The following is a 14,146-nucleotide window of genomic DNA, read 5'->3' as shown; positions in this document are numbered from 1 at the left end:
TGGATGTGTTGCTTTGTCGCGAACAGTAAACAGTCGGTGATGATGCATGACATTTAATTAGGCGGTGAAGAGCTACGGGGCTGATCTGCGTACACACACACACACACACACAAACACACAGGGTTGAAGAGGAGAGTGAGTCAGCCTGAGTTACCTGAACTCACACCACACCTCATCCTGTTTGCCATCAGAAAACCTGGTAATGACGCCTCACGGTGAAGCTCCTTTCACACCGCAGGCTCTTAAAATAAAACACAGAGTCACTGGACACAGATAGTTCCGGCTTAAATTTAAGCCATATTTGCTCCGTTTCTTGTCCTTGCGGTACGTTTCCCTCCTGACTGCCCCTATCGGATCCTCAGCAAACAAAGAGTCACACAAGCAGCGCGGGAAAGAAGTGACAGTGAATCGTCGGTAAGTTTTTATTAAACCTTAAGTACAAACTGCAAAAGTAAAAAACTGTCAATATAACCAACATGAGACTCTCTTTCTGAATGGAGGGAAAGGCCGAGACACGGCACCAATAAATTAAGTCACCAGAGACCCCACTGTGAGCAAGTAGTTTATACTGTAGAAAATGGAAGAAAACAAAAAAGAGAACTGAAGAACAAAAACAAAAAAAAAAAAAAAATCCCATCAGAATAAAATATATTGTAAGGCCATAAAAACTTGACAACCACTTTTTTTTTGTTTTTTTTTTTTAAATGTTGAAAACACCCGACTTGGTATTTCATTAAATAGTCCTAAAACAGTTCAGTCTTCTGCAAGGGACAACAACCAACAAACTGGATTATAGGATTTTCCTTGACAGTCACCACTGGCAAGCTCAGTGCAACATGAGTAGCTACTACATTTTTGTTGAATTTTCAGTAATGAAAATGTAAAAACCCATTTTTTTTTGTGAACATATTTTTTTTTTTCCCTTTTCTTTAAAAAAGTAAAGCTAAACAAACAAAACTAGGTTGGGGGGCAGTCATTGGCTACTCAATATCTTCTTTCTTAGTGATATAAGCAGCACTTAAAAATTTTTTTTTATACACATTTACCAGAGCAACCCTGTAAGCATCAAAACTCACATGGATGAAGAAAGGGAAATGTAAGGCTTTTTCTTCATCAAGCACTCTCCTCTGGAACATTTTCTCTCTTCACTATTCCTTCCTTTTCTTTCTTACTTAACCCCAGAAAAAGGCTCAAGTATTTAAAGAAATTTACAGGATTATGTACAAAAAAGGTTGATGTTTGTGTGTTGGACTTTTTCCTCTCTCTGTAAAACGAAAAAAAGATTCAAAAAAAAAAAATCACTCGTAATATATCTCATAAAGGGGGAAAAAAATGCAAAAGCCAAAAACAAAACAAAACAAAAAAAGGACAATAAAAAGAAAAAAATGGATTTGATATTTCACATTTTACACTCTTTGACTAGTGGCTCTACTTGAGATAACACATCAGATCAACAAAGTAGAAAAAAAAACAACACAAAATAATAATAATATAATATAATAATTAATGTTTACTGGTACAGATGAAACAAGAGGACTGGAAGAATGGAATGTTAACACGATTGCACATCTAGAACCAGAAAAGCCCGACAGCCTTTCTGCCCTGTGGGGCGGGGGGGGCGCCCAGCCGGCGGTCAGCCGGCGGCGGGCGCCAAACCCCCACATTTTGTTGTTATACAGTAATTATAACCAACAGCACCAATGAAAAAAACAAAAAGTGGATCTCCTCGCTGAGTATCAGGCACCGTTTTCACTTGCTAGCGAACAAGGGATCCGTCCATACGACCAGGGAGTCGGGTGAGCGGTGACCCCCCCCCCCTCCCCACACACATCCACTGACAGACCGCAACGTCCGCAATGACGAAGGAAATAATGAAATACACAGAAGACTTCTCACCAAAACAAAAAAAAACTAGAAAAAACAAAGCTAAAATTGAAACACAAAGGAAAAAAAAAAAAACGTAGCCGACCAACAGTAAACCAACATCGTCTGTCTTTCAAGTTTTTACCTTGCATCGCCAAAACCCCCCCTTTTTTTAAAAAATAACTAATGCAGGAACTGCATTGAGAACAAACAAAATCAATACAAAAGGACTCTTTCTCTTCCTCGAAACCAAGGACAGAGAGAAACTTTGGGTAACTACTTGATGTCATATCACACACACACACACACACTCACACGCACAAAAAAACAAAAAAAGAAGCAGGGAAGGAAATAAAAAAGGCCGCTTTTCCATTCGTCCCGTGTTCACAGTTGGGTGATGAGGAGGGCGGGGTTCAGTCTCAGGAGCGACAGGAGGGCAGCAAACAGTGATGCAAGAAAAAGGTAACAGATGTAACCCATTTCAGTCAGCGTGGGGCAAAGGGTGGAGCCGGGCCCGTCCAGGCCTCCTGTGAATGAATGTTACTCTTAATGCTTTTAACGCAGACTGGGGGGGGTCTGAAACCATCCGGAATCAAAACAAATTCTTCTTTCACACTAGTGCAAAAAAGAGGTTTTACTTTTCTTTTTATTCAACTTTTTTTTTTCTCTTTTTTTTCTAAAGAAGCCTGTCAAACTAAAGGTGAATATTTTTGGAGATAGGGCGGGGGTGTGGGGGGGGGGCTGAGGTCAGGTGACGACATCTTCAAAGCTCAAACACAATCAGTGAGGGAGGGAGGTGGCGGACAACATGGTCGATAGTGATCCAAAGTGAAAAACAAAAAGCTGAGAGGACGTAGCGGGGACAGGACCCGGGGTGGAGGCGGCCCCCCCCGCCCCCCTCCTTCATCCTCAGGACACGGCCGCCGACTTGGGTATGTGGCTAGAGGACAGGCGGGGCAGGGACACCTCCATGGCGGAGCGCTTCCTTTGGCCTCGCTTGGCTGGCGATGCTTTGGGGCTGGGGCTGAGGCCATGGCAGGGATCCCCCCCGCCGCCGCCGCCGCCGCTGACCACCACTGCACCCCCGCCTCCGCCACCTCCGTTCTTTAGCATGGCCCGTCCACACACCTGGTTCACCAGACTGTTGATTTGCTCCTGTTTGGGAAAGAAAGAGCAAAAAAAAAAAAGCATTTTGTGAGTTCCTCAAATTTGCATAAATGAAAAAATGAGTTTGAATGTGTTTATTATATGAATGAAAGATTCCACATTCCCAGGATTCTAATGGGAGGTGTGGAAAAGTAAAACCAGTCTGATGTCGCCCCCTTGTGGACACAGGAGGAACTGCAGGGACTCGCCTCATCGTATCGATACATCATCTTCAGGCCTCTGCAGGACTTGTGCTTTTCCACGTAGCGCAGCGCACACTCCAGACAGAAGACCACGTTGTCAGTCTCCTGAACCACCTGCACAGGCGACAAAAGAAACCAGTTACCATGGAAACTCTCAGAACCCGGATACGTTTCCTCCACGCCTTCCACTCGCCTGTGGTGAGTTGTGAGCGACAGCGTGCAGAAATAACAATTTTACACACTGATTTAATTTGTACTGATGGAAATTTCTTCACATTTCATCACTCGGTGCTTTAAAAATAGTGACAAATGTGGTATATTTAGAAAATGGGGCATCATTTCATACAGAGAGCGTAATCAGCATTTCTCAGGAGATAAATCTTCAAAATTAGGATTCTTGTGTTTTTGGATGAATATATGACAAATTTTCTTCAGTGAAGTGAAATAAAACAAAATGTGAATAAACCCTGTCGGTATTGTTTGTGTGAAGGCAGACTGTGTCAGAGTGTTCTGTAAACTGTAGATCTGTGTGAGTGAGCGCTCCCGTCTCTGCGTGGATCTTTGTGACAGAGGCATCAGTTTGGCTCCATGATCAATATCAGGACTTTAAAGCAGAACCAGTTCCATCCCTCACCCCCAAAATTTACAGCCGTGTGTGAGTAGTTCTGGTATTAATTGTGTTTGGATTAGTGCTTTGAGTAAAGCAAGAATGAACTGCTTACTGCTTTTTCTTTTTTTACTGCTTTTCGCTTGTTTATGTTAAATTAGTTCCTGCTGTTTATTGTTGCTGCCAATTTGCACCAACAGACAATAAAACTTTTTTTTTTGTTTTTTTTTTTTTACTTTGTTCACTTGTGGTTTTGGGGACCGGGGAGGGAATTCCTCCCTATTTTCTTTCATGCTCTTCCCATCCGAGACAAGTTCATAACAAGAGTTGTAAAACCATCATCGACACAGAGTCCATCAAACCGCCGTGCGCTCACCATGGACAAGTAGCAGAGATGCTGACAGATTTGGCAGCGTCTCTCGGAGGACTCCAGTGCCAGCCATTTGCCGCGGGGCTTCTTGCGGCCCTCGCCGGGCCCCAGGCTGCCGTCGTGCGTGCCGTAGCGGGCGGAGGAGAGCAGACCTGCCTGATAAAGTTCCTGACGTTGGCGCATCTCTATGTTCCTGTTGGGTAAAAAAAGACATTGAGTTACAGTCGGTACGAGGTACAGAGGGAAGAATCTGGAAACAGCTCAATAGACTATAATGGATGCTTGTTATTGCTTTAATGACAAAGACCAAGATTCATCTCATCTTTGATCCTTTCCACCTCTGGTCAGAGCAAACTGCTGATTGCTCCTGAGTGAGGAGTTTGTCGTGTTTAAGAGTGTGTGAGTGCTGTGCGGCTCCGTGCCTGAGGTCTTTGAGTAGGGCGGAGATGGTGGTGAGGAGAAGGCCGTTGTCCCTCTTGGACTCAGCTGTGGCGATTTGATACAGTAGCTTCTCCATGGAGAAGGGTTTGGCTATGCAACGACATTTCAGGTCCTGTGTGTCAAACGAACAAACAAAAACCAGCAGATTACAAAGAGTGGTAAGGATTCCATCAATCCTTCAATGTCCAACTTTTTTTTCATGTGACTGACTGAGCAGCTGCAGCTTGACTTGTAACTAAGTTCTGTAGAATCAGTTCAGTATTTATTGAACTTTCTTCTCATTCAGGAATAAAAATGTTTGCTGTTTGGAAGGAAACATTTGAATCTCCTTATTACACTGCAGTATAGGTACCGTATGAATGTCGTATTACCCTCGAGGGTGATCTTGATGTGGGCAACAATACAGTAATAGTGCTCAAGGTATAAATGAGCCTTCGTTCCCATCTGCACCTCATCTGTTCTATTACGGCGGTACGAAGGCGCAATGCTTAATCATGACCACAAAATAATCTCAATGCAGGCTCTAAAGAGGACTCGGAGCTGCAATAGCTCCCTGAAGCTCAATAAACTGGATAACTTCATCTCTTTATTCAATCAATTTGACATGAATCGGAGCTTTAACTGCTGCAGCTCACAGCGGATGTGAGTGGAAATAAAACAAACAAGCCACACAACAAATCTGTCAACAGCAGCCTGACACGGATGAAGTCTCAGTACTGATTTGAACGCCGACCTTTGCGGCCTGGTAGCCCAGGTTCATCCAGTGTGGCGTGGCAAAGTGCACCGTCTCTGACACGCTGTAGCCACAGCACACTTTAGAGACAAAGGCACCGGGGAAGCAGACCACAAACTGACCACTCCGCTGGACTGTACGGTAAACCCTGATGCCTTCACGGCACAGCACCTCTGGAGAGATCTGGAAGGAAATAAAAAGTTTCTTTGAGTGAACATTCTTTGATAAAGACCTGTCAAAAGTGAATCTTAAGATGAAGCACTTAAAAATGATGGCGTCCTGTGTGTATTTCTAACTGGGAAACTTGATGGCAAATAAGGACAAACAGATTTCTGACAGTGATAAACTGAAATTCACATGCAGAGGGAAAACACTGACCATGATATTCTTCTCCAGCATTTCTAGTCCCGGGGTGCCATTGGCCTGAAGCAGTGTATGGACCACCTTGTCCAGCTTCGCCTTCTCCTCAGCAGGGATAGAATACCTGGAAGATTAAAACCGTCCAGATGAAGCCACCAGAGCACGGAGAAACGGGTTCAAACTGTCCATTAGACTTCAGCTCAAACTCACCAAATGCAATCAGCACCAGTGTGTAAGTAATCAATATATGGAAGGCGATTTTGGTCTCGAGACCAGCATGAGGTAGAAAAGACCATGCCAATATTGAGCCAGGGAATGGTCACCCCTGCACAGAGAGGATTGGGTTCAAGAACAGGGGTAAGCACAGGTCACACAGAAAAAAAACAGCTATTGGAAATGTGCAATAGTTGCTTGGGACTGTCCTCACCAGGCACAGCACCCAGATGTCTTAGTATGGATCCAGAGTTATTCGGGAGGACAGTGAGGTTCCATCCATGTCTGAGGAGAAGAGACGGAGGTGTGTGAACACACACGTTGGCTGGAAGGTCATGGAGCACTGGCAGTATATTTTCTCCATCTGAGGAGGAACATGTGAGGTACTCACTTTGAGAATGGCTCTGACTTTCCTGTGGGGAAACCACTGCCGTGTGTACTGGTGTCCACCTTCCCACAATGCACTGCCACGTGGCTGTCTCTCTGCTCGACGATCCTCCAGTACTCTTGCTGCGAGAGGAGGGGGGAGAAATGGAAAACTAATGAGGGAAAGAATGCATGAAACATGGAGCAGGTTTCAGGTGTGCCACAGAGAGCGTTCTATCCTCTGCTGCGTGGAGCAGCTCGCCATCCTACAGAGAATTTAATGTATCTTCTGTACCGATCAATCAGACTTAATTTATGATGCATTTCTCTGACAAGACAGTGAAAAATAAAGTGCGTCACTCATGAAACTAAAAGGATAAAAGAGTGTTCCTGCTGACCTCGACCTCTGCGGCCCCGGGCTCCTTGTTAAAGCACATGGTCATGGTGTTCCGCGCTATCCTGAAGAAGTTGGTCAGAGACACAGATTTCCCCTGTGAACAGGAAACATTAAAGATGAGGGGAGACATGCAGACTCTAAATATTCACAGCATCTGAACGTGGAAGAGCAACTTCGAGGAGAATGTGAAAGAAAAATGAACAAGGAAAACCCTGAGAGGTCAAAGAGAAAGCATATTGGAAAGCAATCCTGAATGCATGCTGACAGAGACCAGTGCATCAGCTGTGCTCGCCTCCGCCTCTGTGAGGCCGAGACACATTTCCCCTCTGGACGTGACCCACTGAAGGTGGCCATAAATCTGCCTGAAGATGTACAGACTCTGCTGAAAGATTGACCTTGTCAGTCAATCGCCTGTCCTCACAGTGTCTTTACTCCCTTTTCCTTCCCTTTTAGGAGTCTGGATTGCCCAGAATACTGCCCGACCAAAAAGTCTCTACTACTACATTCGTGACAGGCTTATAAAAATGTGGTTAAATTTTATAATAAGGCAGTATAAAGATAACATTGTGAGCAATGACAAGGCTCTCCTTTTCCTCAGTCAGTAGCAGCATTTTTCCCAGCTTTTCTTAGCATAATGAGAGTTAATTATACCCTTGACATGCACTTTGTTCTCTTGATAGAAGCAGTGAAATTTAACCTCCTCTTGGGGGGCACTTGTGATGAAAAATGCATACAAATCCGAGCTGTGCGGCAAAGTGATGACTCATATTTTGACAGGCCTGCCCCGTCAGGCCGGTGACAGCCATTCACATGTCACTGCTCTCAATGGTACCTCTATACCTCCGAGGGCTGGAAGACCAGACCGTGCTGGGTCAGGTCTGCTGACAATGTCTGGGTTCTTCAGAAGGAGGTCATACAGCGGGATTCAGTTACCAAAGGAACGGGAAGGGGAGTGTGGGGGGGGGGGGGAACAAAAATTTAATGAGATCCAGACTGGAGAAAGGTGGAGTGATGTAGAGTAGGACGAGGTAACCAACAGAAATTTGCTCAAAAAGCCAGCGAAATGGTTCGGGGCAAGGACATGGGCTGAAGGAGAGAGAGCATGGGGGAGAGGGCTGGATTAAAGCAGCAGTGGGCGGGGCCTGTAGGAGGTGGGGCAGGGTTTTTTTTGTTTTGTTTTGTTTTTTAAGTTGGGAGGGTGATGAGGGGGATGAATTCTCTCTGACCTACATTTTAGCCACCCAGAATCAGCAGAGCCGCCGGCACGCCGAGGAGGTGAAAGCTCACCTCATGTGTGGGAACATGCGTGCACACTGCAGGCAGGACCACCTCACTGCACCACAGCTGCACCAACAAACCAGAAAGCACCGCTAAGAGAACAGTTTCTTCCCTCACTGCTCCGCTGAAAACCAGGCGTTCGCTATAAAGCCGAATTTCCACCCAAAAAAATACCATCAGTTTCAGGTGTGTCCACCAATCCACACCACCTTGAAGCACTGTGCCGTGATGATTCCCCACACCTCCGATCCAAGGTGAGGCGTGGAGGATAAGAAAGAAAACAATGACTCCATAAAAGTGAAGGAGAGGCCGTTATCCTCATTTGAAGGACTGTAAACGTGGAGCAGGTTGAACTTGTGCTGTTTGTGATCGTGCTTTATTGCATTGTAAAACGGTTAACTGGGGAAAAGACTGAAAAGGTGACAAGCGAGCCTCAGGAGCAAGGAAGATTAAAAAAAGAAAAATGCTCCAGTCAAGATACTGCAGACAAGAAAAAAGAAAAAAAAAGCACACGGCTGTGCAGTTTTTCTAAACCTGGCCAAAACGGCAAGTCTTCAATCAGATTTGTTCAGCACATCTGCATCCTTTCAGCCGTGGGCAAAAAAAACCCCAAAAAACAAAAGAACCTATATATACACAAGGGTTCTATGACAACTCCGAGAACTTGAAGAAAATTTCTACACCCAAAATGCACCTTCAATCACATTTATACTCAGCACTACATCGACCGCATCTGCACAAACAAATAAATGTCACCTAGAAGCATCGTAATGTCATCAAAACAAAGGAGGAACGTCGACGACTCCACCTGTTCGCAGGTACCGCCAGTCTTCCGCCGTAAAACCCGGGGGAAATATGTTGTAGCAACTTCCACCAGAAAAAGGAGGATGGGAGTGTGTGTATGGAGTGCTATCAAAATTTAGAGGTGCTGTTCACACCTTGTGCAGATTTGTTTCAGATAGCAGCGTTACGGCAGATGCTTGACTGAGCAGTAAAAATCTTTGCGAGTGTGACTTGAAGTGTAATCGCACCTTATCTACAACAAAATGAGCACATCGATTCTATTTGGTGGACTTCACCTCAACCAAAGGATAGAAAATGGGGAAAAAAAACAACAACAAGTGTTTATGCAAAAAGTGCCTTCCTGTAAACTGTTGGTCTTTAAATCGTATCTTCTAAGTTGTTACCGGTCCTTAGTGACTCCAGACCACAAGGAGCGCGAGAACAGAACACAAAACAGCGAAGATAAAGTCACACTTACGTGCCTCTTGTCTGTATGCTTCAAATGAGTGGCATAAACAGCAAGTGTCTTCTCCATCCTCACCTTGTAAATACATTTGTGCTGGTCACCGAGGACGCTCCTGTCCTCCTCCTCCTGCTCCTGCCCATGCTGCCTGTCCTCTTTGCCTTGTTTTTCCTGAGCGAAGAGCCGGCGCCGGCCTGCTTTGACCTGAGCCTCCAGCTCCTTCAGACGGTGATAAACTCCATTGGTTCGGTGGTGCCCCGTGGCTCCGCCCACTATCCCGCCCACCAGCCCGTTCTTGGGCTCGTAGCGCGGCAGCAGGAGCGCGCTGGGTGCCGAGGAGTCCGACAGGCCCTCCAGCGGGCCCCGGCGGGACTCCATGCTCTTCTTCTCCTGCAGCACCTCGGTCTGCAGCCGGAGGCGCTCCTCGGCACCGAGCGAGTCGTACGAGAGGATGTACTGGAGGTAGGCCTCCTGCAGCTTGGCCAGCCGGTCCTGCGCCGACTTGGGGATGCGCAGGAGGTCAGCGAGCTTGGTCCACTTCTTCAGGTCCATCACCTGCTGCATGCCGCCCATGTCGTTGATGAGCTGAAAAAAACGTGACAGGTCCACTTCGCAGCCACCTGCAAGAAAAAGCACAAGGACAAAGGGACGACGCTTAAAATAAAATCAGCCAGAAGACAGCAGAACCAATGTGAATTAAGCTAATAAGACAGCCATCTTGGACCATCTGCTCCTTTGGCTAAACTCGCCGCTCCACGGCCCAGTTCGTTTAATCTGAAACGGCCAATTCACCTCTCAAAAAATGATCTGAACCGTCATTGTGCCAGACAGTGACACAAATGACTATTAACGTGCGACTGATCTGCCGGGGACTGTAAAGGAAGTCGTTTGGAACCGTGGCATCCTGGCTGGCTGGCTGACGGCGCTCCGCCGCCTATCGCAGGCTGCCAAGTCTCTCTGGCGGACAGCCGCATACCGACGGCGCTCACAGTGGGCTAATCTGTGAGCAGCTGCATATAAAAGCAACAAACACTGCACGGCGAGCGCAAGCAGACCGATCGGCGTGAAATTATAAAATTTCATAAAGCGCGGACCTGCGAGTGAAAACGGCACGTAAAGGAAAGTCGACACATCGAGTTTCTGTCTGAGCGGAGGCTTGTTGTAAGACTCATAAAAGGCTGATGTCATGGTGAGAAATGGAAGGTGACAGGGCAATCGGAGAGAAATACTGTTCCTGTTGGACGTCTCGGTCCTCTCCGAGTTGTTTCACATTGTTACTGTCATCTATAAATGGGAAGATAAAATCGTGTGAAATGCCACTAAAGCTTTCAAAGCACCACTGACACCAATGAAAACAGCAGTGTTTGTGATACTTACGAACCGACTGCTTCCTTTCATAACTTCACGACAGTGGAAAAGTGACATAACACTTCTGAACTGGAGGATAGTCAGAATACGGCTCGTTTTGTAATTTAGCTCCATAATCTTCTTTTAATTTACTGTTCTCTAGTTGAGAAAAGATATGAGGCAATAACTTCCAAGTCTATAAAAATTAAAGAAAACACCTCAAGAAGCATTTTCAGTGTGTGGGTTTCATTCGTTCTTAGTGTTGAATCAATGCAAGTAACTTTGTAATTTGTTAATTTCACAATTCGTTCACACACACTTCTACTCAGAGCATGAGGGAAAGTTCATTTTCACAGAATGTAGCTCAGACTGTACATGTCTCTAATTTACACACCAGCAAAATCAGACGTTTCCTGTGTTTTTAATCAGAAGTTGTAATGATCATAATCACAATTTTAGGGATGCCTTACACCTTTTAAGGTTTGTTTATATGAATATTTAAGAAAACAATAACCTTTTCAATAATTATTATGTATAATGATTCTTTTTTTTTTTAGCTGTATCAGCTGCTGTCTTCCTGTTTGGCTCACTTACCAATGACCGGCGGCTCATCCATGGTAATGCCCTGAGATTTAAGGTGCTTGCGGATGCAAGCCAGCCGCTGCACGTTGGGGCCCCAGCGCCGGCCCAGCATGTGGACCCTCTGAACCTGTGTAACAAAACGCATCTCCTCGCTCAGCTTGCACTCGGGCCGCCAGTCCGTCGGCGGCGTCACTCGGCACATGCCAGCCACCTCGGCCTGTTCCCTCACTGCATCCAAGTACACCAGGGGGTCCTGGAACTCCCTGGGAGCCGGCCGGAAGGCGGGGGCCTCGCCCAGCGCCGCCCAGCCCTCCGGCTTGCTCCGCTGGCGCTCCCACTCCTTCTCCTGCTCGCGCTCCTTCTGGCGCGTCATCTCCTTCTCGCGCTCCCACTCCTTGTCGCGGTCGGCGGGCCGCGCCGCTGCTGGTTTAAGCTGTCCGGGGCTGCTGGCGGAGGCGGCGGGGGGCGAGGAGGCGGAGGACACGGAGGTCTGTCGGGGGTCTGAGGTAGTGCTGGCACGGCTTGGGTTGGGCGAGTGATTCTGGCCTAATGAGGGCGAGGAAGAGGAGGAGGAGGAGGAGCTGCGACTGTGAGACCTGCTCTGCTGCTGCTGTGCTTGTCTGATCAACATCAGCTTGCCGGCCGACGCTCGCTTCGGTCGCTGGTTCACCGGCTCCGCGCTGGCTGCTGGTGTAGAAGGAGGCGGGGCTTGCTGGGGAGGGGGAGTGGAGGGCGGGTGAGGGGTAACAGGTTGAGTTTGTTTGGGAGGAGGAGGGGGCGTTTCTGATTCGAGTCCGTTGGAAAGCGGAGTGGTCGGGGCGCCGTCCTGCGTGGCGGCCGCCTTCTCCTGATTGGACACCTTCTTGCTGCTGCTGCGCGTCTCCAGAGGAGCCGGCTGGATCTTGGCCTTCTTGGCCTCGGCGCCGGTCGTTTTGGCTTTCTGCTCCACAACTCCGGTCCCCACCGAATTGAGCACCACCTCCAGACGCCGCTTGGAGTTGCGCAGCCCTTCTCGGCCGGGACACTCCGCCGCTGCCTGCTGGCACTGCCTCTGCCCGTCCTCCTTGGCCAGGGCGTTGTGCCGCTGCCCGTTTAGCCTGCCGTTGAGCCGGGCGCCGGCAGCCACACCGTGAAGCCCGTTGGATAGTAGCACCTGTTTGCGTGTTTTTGCATTGCTGTGGTGGGCTGGTGCCGCTGCTTTTCCTGAGTTGGCCAGCCCATTGCTGGCTGCTGGCTGGCTGTGCTGATTGTGATTGTTCGCTGACGATGTTGCCGAGGCGGCGCTGTTGTGTTTGTTGCTGCTGCTGAGTTTGGTTTTCTTGCCCAGTTCTTTCTGTTTGGCTTTGGTGTAGGTGACGTGGCCCTTGGACACGGTGGCTGTGTACTTCTTCACAGTTTTGGACGGCAGTCGGAAGTCGCGGCTCTTTTTGGCACCACTGGCAGCTTGTGCCGAGCCGGCTCGCGTCAGCCCGTTCACTTTAGAGACCTAGAATTCAGAAAAAGAGGGAGAGATATATAAGTCAAACTTATCTTGACACCATAGTACAATATATATATATATATATATATATATATATATATATGAAGAGGAACCTGAAAGGATCTCATCCTAAAGTTCAGAAAAACTCTAAAGTTTCTCTACACGTACTCAAACACGTATGATCATCAGAAAGTATAATAAAACACACACAGAACCACGGATATACACACACACACACACACACACACACACACACTGAATGTTCAGATTCTCGCTGTGCAGAAGAATACTTGGCGGGCCAAACCAAAGCTATTTGTGGAAACCGATGCTATTCATTAGGGAACCAATCAAAGATCAAGATTACTATACTTTCAAAAGCAGCACAGTTTTGTAAACTGTAGTTTAAACTGCTGTCAACACAATGGCTGAGATCTGGAAAAGGATATGTGCAAACCGAAAACCAAAACCACTACATCCCGAGGTAAACATGTCAGACCGGCAAGAGAAGAAGAAGAAAAAAAGTGATGATATGAAATAGAAAGCAGGGAGAGCTCCATGGTTTCTGCTAGCAGATGGCTGGACAGTATGAGGTAGGAGGTGGGGTCACTGAAACGGAATAAAATCCCATCCGGGCCTATAAAAATAGGCTTTTATTTGCTGTGGGTTTCCTCCAGGGTTATAATTCAATTTCTCTGCTACAAAAAAGGTCTTGCATGTGAGCATGCAACAAAGTGAGACAGAGAAAATGAAGCGAGTCATTTTTGCACGTGCACACATATGCGCAAAGACCCCCGGCTGCATATCTGAGGTCTGGTGCGGCGGCGTTTCATTCCTCCGCTGCGAGCTGGATCCAGCTGTGGGAAGAAATCCACTCATCTGCTCCCTCATTCCAAAGGGCTTCGCAGTCAGGTCAGAGCATATTAAAATGCAGTGTGTTTATTTGTTTGTGTGTGTGACTGCGTTACAGTCTGCCTTCTACTCGTGGGCCCACAGTTTCCTCGCTTTCATCCCCCCCCCCCCCCCATCAGTTCAATTCCTGCATCTCGTCTCTCCCACATAGACTTACCCTGCATGCATTTCTAAGAATATCCATTTCACTGTCTTCATCCTGATCTCTCTGTTATTTTCACGGCCCACTTTCGCTCCTGCCAGTAGGTTCTTTTCTCCCCTCCCCAGTCCTTTCCTTACATCCTTTGCATGGGTTGTGGTGGAGAAAGCATATGTGTCTAAAGATACAGCAAAGTGAAAGATCTGTAATTGCTTGCCGAAATATGAATGAGCTGGTTTGGCCTCCATGTCTCAATAGTTTTGCTATATTTCATTAAAAACTAATTTTTTTTGCCCGAAAGTTTCTAAAACTTGCAGGTAATTTGTTTATTTTAAATGTATCTGTGTTTAATTGTCTTTATATCTGTGGAATCTGCATGTCCTTCTGAACCACCACAACAAGAAAGGAGGGATAAGATGGAGTTATCAATCACAGCCACGGCGCCACAGGAGGGAGGTGACAGCCG

At 47.0% G+C, this 14,146-nt stretch overlaps 1 protein-coding gene across 1 annotated transcript in view; it reads right to left on the bottom strand.

Moving 5' to 3' along the window:
• Positions 1 to 408: 408 nt before the first annotated feature.
• The window catches only part of jarid2b (jumonji and AT-rich interaction domain containing 2b), a 99,728-nt gene continuing 85,990 nt past the window's right edge, over positions 409 to 14,146 (bottom strand). Inside the window, exons 7-18 of the mRNA XM_030120834.1 lie at positions 11,165 to 12,638; positions 9,302 to 9,843; positions 6,701 to 6,793; positions 6,328 to 6,446; positions 6,151 to 6,221; positions 5,934 to 6,048; positions 5,742 to 5,847; positions 5,364 to 5,546; positions 4,612 to 4,742; positions 4,196 to 4,382; positions 3,219 to 3,326; positions 409 to 3,018 (exon numbers count right to left, since the gene is read on the bottom strand). Of these exons, the coding sequence (XP_029976694.1) occupies positions 2,773 to 3,018; positions 3,219 to 3,326; positions 4,196 to 4,382; positions 4,612 to 4,742; positions 5,364 to 5,546; positions 5,742 to 5,847; positions 5,934 to 6,048; positions 6,151 to 6,221; positions 6,328 to 6,446; positions 6,701 to 6,793; positions 9,302 to 9,843; positions 11,165 to 12,638 (3,375 nt within the window). The 3' untranslated portion in view covers positions 409 to 2,772. The remainder of the gene's footprint in view (positions 3,019 to 3,218; positions 3,327 to 4,195; positions 4,383 to 4,611; positions 4,743 to 5,363; positions 5,547 to 5,741; positions 5,848 to 5,933; positions 6,049 to 6,150; positions 6,222 to 6,327; positions 6,447 to 6,700; positions 6,794 to 9,301; positions 9,844 to 11,164; positions 12,639 to 14,146) is intronic.

This window comes from Salarias fasciatus, chromosome 22 (assembly GCF_902148845.1).
Source record: "Salarias fasciatus chromosome 22, fSalaFa1.1, whole genome shotgun sequence".
Classification (NCBI taxonomy): Eukaryota; Metazoa; Chordata; class Actinopteri; order Blenniiformes; family Blenniidae; genus Salarias; species Salarias fasciatus.
This window is presented reverse-complemented; position numbering and strand designations above follow the sequence as displayed.